Source organism: Nicotiana attenuata, chromosome 3 (assembly GCF_001879085.1).
Source record: "Nicotiana attenuata strain UT chromosome 3, NIATTr2, whole genome shotgun sequence".
NCBI classification, from domain to species: Eukaryota; Viridiplantae; Streptophyta; class Magnoliopsida; order Solanales; family Solanaceae; genus Nicotiana; species Nicotiana attenuata.
This window is the reverse complement of record NC_031991.1, coordinates 43568360-43583407: the sequence shown is the minus strand read 5'-3', so window position 1 is coordinate 43583407 and position 15048 is coordinate 43568360. Positions and strand designations below refer to the sequence as shown.

The 15048-nt window shown below is 35.7% G+C and overlaps 1 protein-coding gene across 1 annotated transcript; it reads left to right on the top strand.

Moving 5' to 3' along the window:
* Positions 13174 to 14803, top strand: LOC109223615 (cytochrome P450 94B3-like). Its single transcript, XM_019387997.1, has one exon. The coding sequence runs from the start codon at positions 13224 to 13226 to the stop codon at positions 14715 to 14717; it is 1494 nt and encodes a 497-aa protein (XP_019243542.1). The 5' UTR covers positions 13174 to 13223; the 3' UTR covers positions 14718 to 14803.

Here is a 15048-nt window from a genome sequence, read left to right as displayed (position 1 = left end):
GCAAAATATAGAAGTTGGAAAAGAGGTAAAAAAAAATATTCTATATAGAGAGTTTGAATGAAAGGAGAGGAAGGATTGATGAAGAATAATAGGCCAAAGTTATGTGGATCATGAGAAGATTTACTTTAGTATTTATAGTAGCCAATTCAATTAGTAACTTACATTGAGTATAATAGAAATAGATTGTAACGTATAATTGTAATAAAATTAGTATTAGTGTATTAATTAGTAATTAATGTACATAAAATTATAATAACCAATTTGAAACGGCAATTGAAACGGCACTCTTTATACCNTTTTTGAATGCAATAATTGGTTATTGTATCAAAATGAGAGGAAAAAAGCCAAAAATTTGAGATAATAGATAAATAGAATCCTTGGTCATAGAGATGTGCCATGTCAGCATTACTTTTCCCTTTTTCCCTCCTTTATATATATATATATATGGATTTCCCTTTTTGGTTTTATGTCGACATCAAAGTCACACCATTTTTTCTTCCTTTTAACAATCCGATATCCCCAAATGTTATATAGCAGTAATTCTTAAGTATGGAATATTGATATAGTATGAATTCAAATAGAGCATTTAAAATATTGAGGATTTACATGTAACTATCGATCACAACTAACTTGGGATTTAGGCGAGTATAATGTTGTTGTAATCATTCAGCGTCTAAAGCTCACTAGCCCCAACTATTTGGATTTGCAACCTCCAAAAAGCTCATTGAGGAAAGAAAAATGCTTCCTATCAAGAAATTCTTCCTTTGTAAGGCTCAAACTCGAGATTTCTAATTAAGAACGAAGGATCCTAATCATCTCATCATACATGGTACATCAGTTATCATTCCTCATCCATCGCTTGTTTGCTATCCATGTATGTGTCGGCTAACAATGTTCATGAAGTATCAATTTGAAAAATGAAGTAACAGAATGAGAGAAAAGAAGTCAGGAAAAATGATTAATTAAAATTTTAAAGGTCGGGTGAAAGAAACTTAAATCAGTTGGCCTGACGTTGGTGTATACATCAGTAACTATCACCAAAATCCACCGCAAATTAAACCTCATTTTTGGCCTATTGCCTTTTAGTTTCTTTCCAAACCATTGCCTTAAGCTAACTGGTTTCAAGCTGAGAACATCAATATCACAACTTATTTTTATCAAAAAGATAACAAAAGGCCTGATGTTTTAACTTCAATACCACACAAGAAGAGGGTAATTTGTGTGGTGTCCAATTTTTCGCTTAAACTGATTATGGAAGGACTTGGTTCTTCTATGTATTCCTTATACTACTGTTGTGGAATAATAAATGCAGAAAGTAAAGAACACAAGTATTTTTGCGTGGAAAACACCCGGCTCGAAAGGTGAAAAAACCACGATCTACTACCCAGTAGGATTTTCTCCAAACACTTCACTACAACTCTGAGCCAATAACAAAGTTTACAAACTCTTGCAAACCTAAGGATTAACTCTAAACCCTTATAGCAACCAGCCACAGGCTGTTGCGACTGCTTCAAGTTAACTCTAACTTGAACACTACAACTGGAGTTTACAACCTCTTGCAAACCTAAGGATTAACTCTAACCCTTATAGCAACACGCCATAGGCTGTTGCGACTACTTCAAGTTAACTCTAACTTGAAAATTACAACTTAAGTACCTAATATAATTTGCTTCTTAGAAAGCTAAAAGGTACAACTCAAAACGCCAACTACACTTTGAACTAGAAATAAAGAAAGACACATGAAACTCTTTATGGAGCTGGTTCTTCAATCTGGTTCGTGTAGCTTCAGGATCGCACTCTTAAATCTTGCAGGAATTGCTCACAAAATGCCTTGCTATTTTGCTCTCAATTCGTGCTTAACTTCAGTATGTGTCCATCACCTGTAAAAGAGAACACAACCGATATATATAGAGTTAGTAAATAAAGATAAACTAGAGTTTTAATGCTTTACTATTCCTTGGTGGAATAGTTCTAGTCAACTTCAACTTCTAACTCTTCCCTTATCTTGGATAGAATTCTCTTCAAGTAAGGAGTCCTGCTCCTTATCAAATATGCACCCTTTTCGTTAACGAAATATCAGATATAACCACTTATACTTATCTCTTTCACGTGCAAGCCTTTTGCTTGATTCTGTCCGTCACCTATGTACACTGTCTATAGACCTGGTTCATGCATGTGTTCCTTTGTCAATCATCAAAACAAACTTACTCAGGCCAATAAATTCTCCCTTTTTGATGATGACAAACTTTGTTCTTTTCATAAGCATGAAACCTGTTTCAACTCAGCTCAACATCAACACACTATTAGAACACTTTCCATTTTAAAGACACAAATCTATGGGTGTTCAAAACCGAACCGAAATCGAAAACCGAACCGAAACCGAAGCTTAATGCCTTATTGGTATCGGGTTAACAGTTCAACAGACGGGGAACGGATTGAATTTTTTTTATTAATGGCTTATCGGTTTGGATTATTCAATTTTCTTAACGGATAATCCGTTAACTCGTTATCAAAAACCCTTCCACTTCCAGTACTCTATCTCTGACGCCTAATTCCTAAATACGTATACTACAGTCTTTAATACCATGTGACTGAAGAGTTGAATTCTTGAATTCTCCCCAGTTCGTAACTTCCTAGGATGTGGCATAACTATACAGTAATACAAATGACAACTCCATTTTTCTTGCTTGTCCTTTTGTTCGGGAATTTTGCACTGCAAAAATCGTTCTTTTCCTCTCTGTTTACTTTAATGTCCACAATAAATGAAAATCATCGACCAACGTAGATTAAAGTCAATATTGATGGGCTCAAGAAACCAGAAATACCATGATAAACAAGAATCAATATTAATAAGGTCTAACCTCACAAGGGAGATACAAATTCAAATGCGTTAACATACATGTATGTCTGGACTCATATGTAGTCTGCTTTGGGATGTAATGTAGCCTACAATGTGTTTTGCTTTTTTCACTCTACAACACATGACGCACTACATCATTATTATGTAGGCGTTAATAGACATGTATGTTTGGACTCAATGTGTAATTTCATATTCTGAATTTGTATGCTAAGCTGTTAGCAAACAATTAATGCACGCAATATAGATTGAATTAGGCCTATAAACCGCCCGATAAGAGCTAAACCGATACCAATCCGTCCGATATCTTATCGGGTGGCTAGCGGATTAATACATTTAAAAGCCGACAACCGATAAGCCAAACCGTTAAGAGTAAATAACCGCCCAATTTGCCCGATAAGCAGCCCTACACCAATTATCAAGGACCAGGTTTATTAGGTTAAAAACATCACAGTCCAAAGCAAAAGCACAACCTAATTCCCCCTTTTGGCATTATCGAAAAGTTGCATAATTATGTGAGATAACCAGATTTTAATAGAAATTACTCATGGCCACGGGGCTACTTCAAATGCAATCATGGATTTAAGAATCATCTACCAATCTAAGGATATTAGCCATCTAAGAAATATCAACAAACAGTTAGAGCAAAGACAGTGAATTTCATTGATTGATAAGATCCTACCACAAAGCATAAAAAAAATAAGAACACTGAGCAAAAGAAATAAAAAAAATTCCGAACTGGGTCACTGGTTGATCTACACTAGGCTAGGAGGCTTAAAGCTAGGAAGGACCAGATTCTTGGTTTTTGGCTTGGAGCAGTTTCAGCATATCCTGAAGAATGCCATCATTCTTCTCTTTCTCTTTTTCTAGCTCAGCTCTGAGAGCATCTCTCTCAGTCTCCACTTTAGCCAACCTCTTCTTCAGCTTATCAATCTCAGCATCCTTAGTCCCACTTTCTTGCACCAAAGCTCGCACCTTGTTATTCACTGGTACCTTTTTGGATGAACCAGGTTCTTTGGGAGTGGTTTGAACTTCATAGTCACGAGCAGTTAAAGTGTTTGCCCAAAAATGATCCTTGCTTGTACCAACTTCCCATTTTATGATGGGTACCTTGAAATGTGCAAGTACAGCCGTGAGAATAAAACCATTGGGTATGACATGAGTCTTGTTTCCATTTAAAACTCTGTCAAGAAGCTGGATGATAAATCCAGGCCAATTGATTTGCCTCCAACTGTCCAAACATTCCATAAGGACCAGTTCCATGAATGTAGTAATGTGCCTCCATTCCTGCCTTGGCAGCACACATTTATTAACAAATTTGAACAGCACTTTGTGTGGTGGCCTCATCTCACTTTTGTAAATAGCCTTGGGCTCAAGTTCCTCTTCATTGTTACCAAATTTTCTAGTAATGGCAAGGGCAGTAGGGAGATTCTCTAGACTTGGCCATTTAAGATTCTTATAATCATTGTACCCTTCAGCAGGTACACCTAAGATTTCTCCAGTTCTTTATCATCAAAAGTCACATCATCAAAAGTCAAAGTTACCCCCTTGACCATACTGGTGACCCTACCATCTTTGATCTCACGGTTAGCCATGAACTCCATAATTTCAGTTCTGGCCAGCCTTCTATCCATATGAAAGACCATGTCTTTCCAACCTTGCAACTATAACTTCTCCAGTAGCAATAGCATTCCTTCCTCATCCAAGTCCCTGAGGAGTCTACCTTTCAAGATGGTTCTCTTCCCAAACTTAACCATCTTGTCCTTCTCAACATCAGTTTGCTCTTCTTCTTCTTCCTCCACAATTTTCACTTTTCTTGATTTCAATGCAGGCCTGGTTCTATTAGCCAAAGTAGATGGCTCAGCAGACTTTGTTTTTGAAATAGACTTCTTTGAGGAAGTCTTGACTTTCTTAGCTTTTGGAGTCACAACCTCCACATTTTCTGTCTCCTCTTCATCCCTAAGGACCAGGTTCATCTCATCAATTGCAACTGCCTCAATAGGCTTAACCACCTTCTTCTTTCCTTTACCAGCAGCTTTTCTCTTACTTTCTTCTAAGGCATTTTCCAGTTCAGCCTCACTCTACTTCTTCTGACTCCTTATAGCTCTTCCTCTTGTGGGAGAAGTCTCTACAGGGATAGAAGAGGTAGCCTTTCTCTTCTTGTTTGCCCTAGCAGTACCAGGAATTTTCACTCCTGAACTTCCTTTATTCTTGGGATTGTAACTGTCAGTCACCCTTTTCAGTAGGTCTGCGAGGGTTTCCTGTTCAGATGGAACATGTTCTTCAATATCTTTCCCTAATCGACCTAACCCCTCAGCAGCTTCTCCAGACCCACTTCCCCCTATTTCTCTCACACTCTCTTCTTCTCCAGTATATTCCTCACTCCAAACTACCATAGCACCTGATTCTTTAGTTAAACCAATAAGAGTGGGTGAAGATTCAACAACTTCTTTTCCCATTCCCCTCACAGCACTTCGAGCACCCTCTTTCTCTTTTTCTTTTCTCTTTGTATTTTTACCACCCACCATTCCAGACTCAGTAGTTTCAAACACCCGCCATAGACCTTACCAGAACAAACCTAGTCTCCAAATTCATAGTAACCTTAGAAATAATTTCAGGAGTAACTTTAGGGCCAGACGTTACCTGCTCTGTCTCAGAAGAAATAGTTTCTTCCCCCTCGGTTGCAGACTTGAATGATTCATCAGATTTCTGGGGTTCTTCTTCTCTACTTGCTTTCAATTTTTAATTTATTTTCTTAATTTGCTCTCCACCATCAACAACCTTGAGAACCATTATTTTTTACCCCCTCCTTTTCTTAGAGATAGGAGTAATTCAAGGTGTATCAGATGGTGTGGGTGAGGTTTCCTTGGGTGGTGATGAGGGATTCTCATAGGTATTAGCTATTTCTGTTCTTGGAGTAAGAAAAGAAAGTTTGAGTGTGTTTGGAAGATGAGAGAAGTTGAAGAGAATTCAGACGGCTTGAAGATTTAGAAGTGAAGAAACAAGTAAAGCCTAATCAATATAAAGTGGAGGAGTTCAATTGAGTAACAACAGCCTTTTCAAAGGTCTAATCAAACTGCATTTCTATTTTGAAAAGACACTGGAGAGGTTCCCTAGGATCTAGGCTCTTAATGCGGTTTGGACTCCTCTTTTGAACGAAACTGGTCCATTTTTGTAACGAATAAGTACAATGGGGTTTGATATTGAATGGGACTCTTCTCTTAATCATGATCCAAATATAATTATTTCAAACTATGCAGAGTGGAGAATACGTACCAAATAATCTTGATGAACCAGGTTCTTCACTGAAAAATCTCTTGTGTAAGTCTGAATTTTCCAAGAAAATAGAGATAAAATCATTAGATATTAATGAGTCATATTAGCACATGGCACAAGAGTTTACTTATGAAATTATGAGATTGAGGAAAATCTAATCTAATTATGTACAAAAATTCACAATTTTCTAACCAAATTTTTGAGTTAGAGCTGGTTCCTTTTATGTGATCTTAATCATCCCTAATTCTAACATTTTCCTTTCAAAGTTATATCTACTTAGAGCTTTTGTGAAGATGTCAGTTATTTGCTTGTCAGTAGCACAACATTCCACAGTGATCAAACCCTTCTCATAGTTGTCCCTCAAAAAATGATGCCTAACATCTATGTTCTTAGTTCTCTTATGATGAAATGGGTTCTTGGTCATAATAATAGCACTAGTATTATCACAGAATATAGGGATACAACCTATATCTATTCCAAAATCCATTAATTATTGTTTGATCCACAACAATTGAGCACAACATGAGGAAGCAACAACATACTCAGCTTCAGCAGTAGATAGGGCCACAAAATTTTGCTTTTTGGAAGCCTAAAACACAAGACATGAACCAAGAAAGTGTGCCATACCGGAGGTTCTCTTTCTATCCACAAGAACACCTGCATAATCAACATCAGCATATCGCACTAGGTTGAAATTACTACCTTTTGGATACCAAAGACAAAGGTTAGTGGGCCTTTCAAGTATCTCAAGATTCTCTTGACAATAGTCAAGTGAGACTCCTTTGGATTTGCCTGAAATCGAGCATAAAGGCCTACACTGAAAACAATTTCAGGTCTGCTGGCAGTGAGATATAAAAGAGAACCAATCATTCCCCTATACAACTTCTAATCAATAGATGAACCAAGTTCATCCATATCCAATTTTGTGGATGTTGCTATATGAGTGTCAATTTCTTTGGATGTTCCTTTCTTATTTTGTTGTTGAGGAATATATTCATGGACAGGTTCCCTCGTGGTTTGAGGATCAATTCTTCTCTGTTCAGTTCCCCTTGTCAAGTTGCCCTGGGTGGAAGGACCTGTTCTGATCCATCACCTGTTCCTTCCTTTGGTGCAGCTTCAGTTTGGGTTGTGGTTTCATTTGAGTTTCTTACCAGCCCAATTGCTTCATCATCCTGTTCCTGCCTCTCAGAAAGAATGTTAGTTTCATCAAAAATCATATGTACACTTTTTCTACACACATAGTACTTTTGTTATAAATCTTATAATCTTTGCTATGTGAAGATTATCCCAAGAATACTCCCTCATCACTTTTGGGATCAAATTTACCTAGGGAGTCTTTACCATTATTGTGCACAAAGCACTTGCATCCAAATTCCATAAGATGAGATATATTTGGCTTTCTCTCTTTAAGTAACTCATAGGGAGTCTTCTCAACAAGAAGTATCATATTTATGATGTAGCATGTAATATTCACATTTTTTGCCCAAAAGCTATGTGGCGGTTTACTAGAAAGAAGCATAGTCCTAGCCATATCTTCAAGTGTCCTATTCTTTCTTTCAACTACTCCATATTGTTGTGGAGTCCTAGGAGCGGAAAAATTATGGGCTATGCCATGCACATCACAAAATTCAGCAAACCTAGCATTTTCAAATTCAGTTCCATGATCATACCTAATTGATGCAAGTTGATTACCTAGTTGTTTCTGAGTTTTTCTAACAAAAGAAGTAAACATGTCAAATGCTTCATCTTTAGATGTTAAAAACAATGTCCAAGTAAACCTAGAGTAATCATCAACAAGCACCATAACATATCTTTTAGCATCTCTGCTTTATGTTCTCATTGGACCGCAGAGATCCATATGGACCAGTTCCATCGTTCTGGTGTGCTTACCACTTTCTTGCAATTAAAAGAGGATCTTACCTGCTTCCCCCTTGCACAAGCCTCACAAACTTTGTCTTTCTTGAATTTGATGTTAGGCAGCCCTATCACCAGGTCCTTGCAGACTAATTTGTTGAGTTGACTCAGACTTGCATGTCCAAGTTTCTTGTGCCAAAGGAGGGGATCATTCACTTACTCAGGCCAACAAGGCCGGTAATTTAACATGACCAATATATATTGGAATTTTTACCTCCTATAGCAAAGGTTAACACCTTATTTATTTTAAATAAATACCATTTAAAAAAATTATATTCTATAAATACCTTTTAATGTTTATAGCAAAATATCTAATTTTGGTTACCTCCTACCCCTAAGCCACTAATACGCTATTCAGTTACACTATTTTCTTTCTCTCTCTACTTTGATACATGCCATTCTTTTCCCCCATTCCCTGAAAACACGATGCTCAATCTCAAAATTCCTCTCACCCACATCACCTACCATTAGTCACAAACGGTGATTTTGCCGGGTATACCACGAAGACTTCTATGACTTTTCCCCTCAATTTTGTGCAACCCAAATGGAATCCAAAGGAGATGAAGCCTCCGATCGGCGCACACAACACAGCAAACCCACGAACCTTTCTCAACTTCCGTCATCTTCAATACAAGATTCAAGCTTTAACAGAGTCCTTATTCTGCCACCAGAACTCATTACTGTCTTGCCATGATTTTTGCTCGGCTACTGTACAGGATGCGTGGGAACAATGAGATTCAGGGTTTTTGCTCGACGGCGAATTCGCCGGAAATTAGGGTTTGTTCTTGAACAAAGACGACGGAGTTTGGGGCTGAGCAACTTGATCTGTTAATATATTTCAATGTATTTTCAACGTATCACGCTATATTTTCATGTATTTCATTGTAATCATTGTCTTTTTTTTCATTTTAATTCAATGTATCTCGCTGTATTTCACTGTCTTTTTTTTCATTATATTTAAATTATCCCGCTGTATTCTATGTATTTCATTGTATTCACTGTCTCGCTATATGCCATGAATGTATTCATATATTTTTTTAATTAATATAACTTATGTATTCAGATGTATTATATAATTTCTCTGAAGATTGCTATGTTTTTGGTGTATTTTTCGGTTGAGAATCTTTTTTATAATTAGAAATACAAAATTTGTGTGTTATAATTGAGTTTATTGAGTTATATTAGGAGTCTATTATGTTAATTGATTCACTTTCCGTTTAAAAACAGTGTAATCCCCCGTTTCACGCCGTGAATACAGTCGAATACAATAATCTGTCCAACTGTAATCCCATGTTTCACGCCATGAATACAGTCGAATACACTCGAATACAACAACTGATTAGCTGGACTTCCTTGATTCACGCCTATTTTTGCTACTGTATTCATGAATACAGTAGCTTAAATACATCTAATACATCTTATAACAACAGAAAACATATCTACAATCCGTAATATAGCAAATGCTATCTATAGATAGCTAATTACCACTAAAAGATAGTGTTTTATGAAAATTTCTCATATATATTATTGCTACCGACCGAGCATTTGTCCAAGTGGTCCATTTATTAGGATATCCAATTAAAACCTTTTTTTTTTTTTTAATAATTCCATTGCCTAGAAAAATATAAGAAACAAAGTGTGAGGCGAGCAACAATCATGCTTCCTAAGTAAAAATGATCTGGGACTAATCTTGAGTTTAAAAATGATTAAAGACGATATATGCATAATATGGTGCATCCAAATTTAATTTACGACAAATTTCATCAATCACTTTTGCAGTTACATCTTCAAGCCGAATACTCTTACTGAAACAATCCACAATTAAATACTAGTATACATTATGTTGGTCAATAACCTTATTTAATTTGTCATTTGTTAAATCCATTTACACCTTTTCTTTTCAGACTCTACTTCATTCTTATGTACATGACTATATTCCTTTACAATTAAACTCTTTGATTTTTGTTTACCTCCTTTCATGCCGATTCAGTAAATTACAGCCATTTCATTTTTGGAAGCTTGTTATTCCGCAATTTGAAAACGTCGCGCCGCATTTGGTTCACTATTTATTTCCCTTTTTATTTTTTTGTTGCGTAATGATAAGTTCAATTTAGAGACTCCACTACAGTCCGACTAGCAATATCAATCGTACTTAAAAAAGCACGTGATTCATATTTTGTACTAGTAATCATTAGATCACAGGTCATTTAATTTGCTGCTCAAAAGCCGTTATCCAAATTAATTTCGGCGCTTTCCTCTTAGATTTATATACCACTCGTTGTTTAAGGATAAGTCCTACCACGACAGTACTTGTAATGTGTCATCTACTGGAACGCATGCATAAAGAAAGAAAAAAAAAAGAACAGAAAATAGAGTGGACATTAATTTGGATTTGTATTAAGTTTTTTTCCTGGAGTCTACCGTCCAATGTCAAGAGAAAATTCTGCTGAAATTACGACTTGTCACATATTATGCTATCATGTTGATGGAACTTGTGTATGTTTGTGATAAGCTTTAATTTATCACGAGCTCATAGTTTGAAAATGATGCTTCTGTCGACTACTCAATTGCATGCCCGAGAAAATCGCTCCGTCAATTGTAGGCTAATTTCTCCATATTTTTATTAGGATCGTGAAAAGCTTTATTTTGGTGACTTTCTGAATCTTCAATCTAATTTAATAAACGCATCATAAAATTAACTTATGGATAGTGGCGGTGTAAAAATTTTGCACGGTTGATATATTTTAACATGTTGTAATAGGTAATCTATTTATTTTTCAGGTTACTTATTTCACTTTTTTATAAACAGTTTCCTACGATTATTCTTTGGGTGATTGATCTCATAGCATAAATAGATTTTTATACTGTCAATGCATATTAATTAGTTAAACTCTTAGTGAATAATACATTTGTGGTGTATTAGCAATACAGTACATTTATTAACAATAGCACCTCGAATTATTCAACTCAAAATCTGATCTATTCTGAAGACGAGCAAACGACCCTTAGTAATTTTCTGATGTGAATTTGACTCTATTACATGGAATAAGATCATTAAATTGATTGGTCAAAAATATTGAAATTTAACTTTAATACAGAAAGATTACAAAAATGGATGGTCAAAGGTATTGAAAATGTTACTACATAATATGAGGTGTATTATCATGAAAAGAAGCTTCAGGTTGAATAAAAGAAAGAAGCTTAGAATCGGTTTAAGGTCTTAGTCTTCCTTATAGCCAGTGGCGGTCACATATTGCTTAAGTGGCCGGGTCTTCTAACATCACTCTGACATAATAAGGCGCCACTACTTAAATTAAATTATGGGTTTGCCTGGTCAAATTTTAACCAGAAATCAATAACCAGGTTAGATAAATTGACGCTAGCACAGTCTGTTACCCCTATACTGTTAAAAGATAGAGTTAATTGAGGTACATCTGTTGACTAGTACTTCCTCTGTTCCAATTTATGTGAACCTGTATGACTGGGCACGAAGTTTAAGAATAAACGAAGGTTTTTGGAATTTGTGATCCTAAACAACTCAAAAAGGGGTCCACAGTATTTGTGTGGTTATAAAAGCTTCTCACTAAGGGTAGAATTGAGAATTTAAGCTAAATTGTTTCCAAATTTAGAAAGGGTTCATTCTTTTTGGAACAAACCAAAACAGAAATAGGTTCACATAAACTGGAACGGAGGGAGTACTGTTTTATAAAAAATAGTTTTAGGATATACGGTAAGACCTCTATAGCAACATCCCTATATAACAGTCATTCGCTATGCCAAGTTTTCCTCAGACCGATTTTTTAAGTTATATTTTACCTTTCTATAATATCTTTTTACCTATAACAGCAACAACCATATTTATAACAGAACGCTCTTTATAAAATTACCCATCTATAACAGTTATATAGAATCTTTAGGATTACTATAATAACTCTAAAATATGCACACAATCTTTTCCATTAAACAAAGTTTCTATCTTGCATAAGATATAGGATTTGAAGATTTGCACATGATATCTTTTCCATTGGACAAATTCCAAAAATTATTTAGATAGAAAATTTAACTGTTAAGCTCTTAGATTGTCTTCGAGGGAAAACTATTAAATACCTTTTTGCTGAAAATTTAGACACGGACCTTCGCCAATTCAAGCATTATATTGCTAGTAAGAGAATGAAATCTATGAAACAAGCTACAGTTATAATGTTCTTCCGCCGATCTTGAAAGAATTTATTTTTCTAGGTAGCTTTAAAATGTCTGTCTTAGAGTTTAAATCTTTATACGTTTTATGAACTTATCAATAATGTATTAGCTTTCTTCAACATTTAACTTGTGAAATATGCTTATCTTTTGAGATTTTAAATTTAAATAATTCCTTTATCTTTTGTATGTAACATTAATAAAGAAAAAATAATCGATTTTTGGATAATAATTATCTTTAACAGCCAAAAAATATTTAAACGTCAAATGCTATTATAGGTGTATAACAGCCATTCATTATAAAAGCAAAAATATATCGGAATAAACGAGGCTATTATAGAAAAGGTTGATTGTATATACGCTTTGCACATGTATTTATATTTATGAGTATAAAATCCTAAGGAATCACATAGGTATTACTCCCTTTGTTTCACTTTATATAACATAGTCGAAAGTAGGAGTATTACACTGACTAATATATATATATATATATATATATATATATATATATATATATATATATATATATATATATATATATATATATAAAAGCCAAAATGATAAAAAAATTCAAATATTTAAAAGGTATATGCAAAAATCTTGGTAAAAAAATCAGTGACTCTCCAAAACAATATGTGTCACAAAAGTGGAACAAAGTACTGCTAAAAAATGAATAATTGACTAGTACTGTTTAATTAAAATCTTCAAAATAAAAAGAACACCTCTTAACATATCTATAGTGTTAGATGTCGGAAGACATTTTCTCGGCGCTATTCTGACAAATTATCAGCCGCAGCCTACTTTCTAGTTTCAATTTCCGCATAAGAAGCATGTGATGAAATTAATAATGAAGTGAAGCAAATTTCCTCCCTCGTGTCATTTTCATTCCACAGATATAAATAGAGGCTTTATCCCTCAAAATCAATCAAACCTCATTCACACTCTTACTTTTGAGCACACTCATCACCTGCCAACAAAGATGTTTCTTTCCGTCTTACTTTCCTTCATTTTAGGGTTTCTTTCCTTCTCCTTTTTGTCTTTCTCCAAAAAACTTCATCTCAAATTCAGAAGAATCACTCCCATCTATGGCCCTTCCTCTTACCCTATCCTTGGCTGTCTTATTTCCTTTTACAAAAATCGCCATCGTCTATTAGATTGGTACACTGAACTTTTGTCCGAATCGCCCACACAAACCATTCTAGTTCAACGCATTGGCGCACCTCGAACTATAATCACAGCCAATGCGAATAATGTTGAGCACATTCTCAAAACGAACTTTACTAATTATCCAAAAGGCCAGCCATTTACAGAGATATTAGGCGATTTTCTCGGTATGGGGATCTTCAACGTAGACGGCGAGCGATGGAACACGCAGCGCAAATTGGCTAGTCACGAGTTCAGCACAAAGTCATTGAGGGAATTCGTGGTCAAAACTCTAGAAGAAGTAGTTGAGAGGAGACTGATTCCATTGCTTGACCAAACTGCAAAATCTAACCAAGTGGTGGACTTGCAGGACGTGCTTAGGCGTTTTGCATTCGACACTATTTGCAAGGTGTCACTCGGCACTGACCCACATTGCTTGGACGATCATTCGCACGTGCCAGTTCTGGTTGAAGCGTTTGACAACGCTTCGCAAGCGTGTGCCATGCGTGGCATGGCGCCTATATACGCAGTCTGGAAAAGCAAGAGAGCACTCAATTTAGGATCCGAGAAGAAGCTGAAAGAAAACGTGAAACGCGTTCACTGTTGTATTAACGAGATCATAGAGCAAAAGAAACAAAAGATCAATGAAAATAGGGATCACAAAAACATGGATCTTCTCTCTAGATTATTGATTGCAGGGCATGAGGATGAAGTGGTGAGAGATATGGTCATAAGCTTTCTCATGGCAGGAAGAGATACAACTTCCTCAGCCTTGACTTGGCTTTTTTGGCTAACTACCAAACATCACGAAGTCAAAAACGAAATGATCAATGAAATAACGTCGATCAACAATGGCGATAAGACACTCGAATTCGACGACTTGAAAGAGATGAAGTATTTACAAGCATGCTTGAATGAATCAATGAGGCTTTATCCGCCAGTGGCTTGGGACTCAAAGCATGCGGCTAAAGATGATATTTTACCCGACGGCACAAGAGTTCAAAAAGGGAATAGAGTTACTTATTTTCAGTACGGAATGGGTAGAATGGAGGAGATATGGGGAAAAGACCGGCTTGAATTTAAACCGGATCGTTGGTTGGATGAAAATGGAGAGTCGAAAAGTGTGTGTCCATATAAGTTTCCAGTGTTTCAAGCAGGTCCAAGGGTGTGTTTGGGAAAAGAAATGGCATTCACACAGATGAAGTATGTGTTGGCTTCAGTATTAAGGCGGTTCGAGATTAAACCGGTGAATGTAGATAACCCGGTTTTTGTGCCTCTTTTAACCGCACACATGGCTGGTGGATTCAATGTGAGAATATCACCGAGGTAGCTAGCTGGTGAAATGTAAAATATTGTACTGATGATCAAATACTTTCATACTTGTTGGAAGAAAGGAAAAAGTTAATTCATGTTTAATATGTGTATAACCGTGTTTAATTAATATATAATTTATGTATACTAACTAGAAAAGGTAAATACTGAATTTGGCCGGCTATTTGGGTAACAATCCCGACTTGGATCTACATGAAAACACTTTGATCTTTATTTACCTCTTTTCTTGACAATTCGCCAATTTGAAAACGTGGCTGGATTTGGTTATATATAGGTAAATATTCGAACCATTGTTGGTCATACTGCTCTTTATCGAGAAATCGAAGAAG

Bases quoted from the DNA above. Each gene is read 5' to 3' on its own strand.
- LOC109223615 (XM_019387997.1), top strand. From the start codon at position 13,224: ATGTTTCTTTCCGTCTTACTTTCCTTCATTTTAGGGTTTCTTTCCTTC.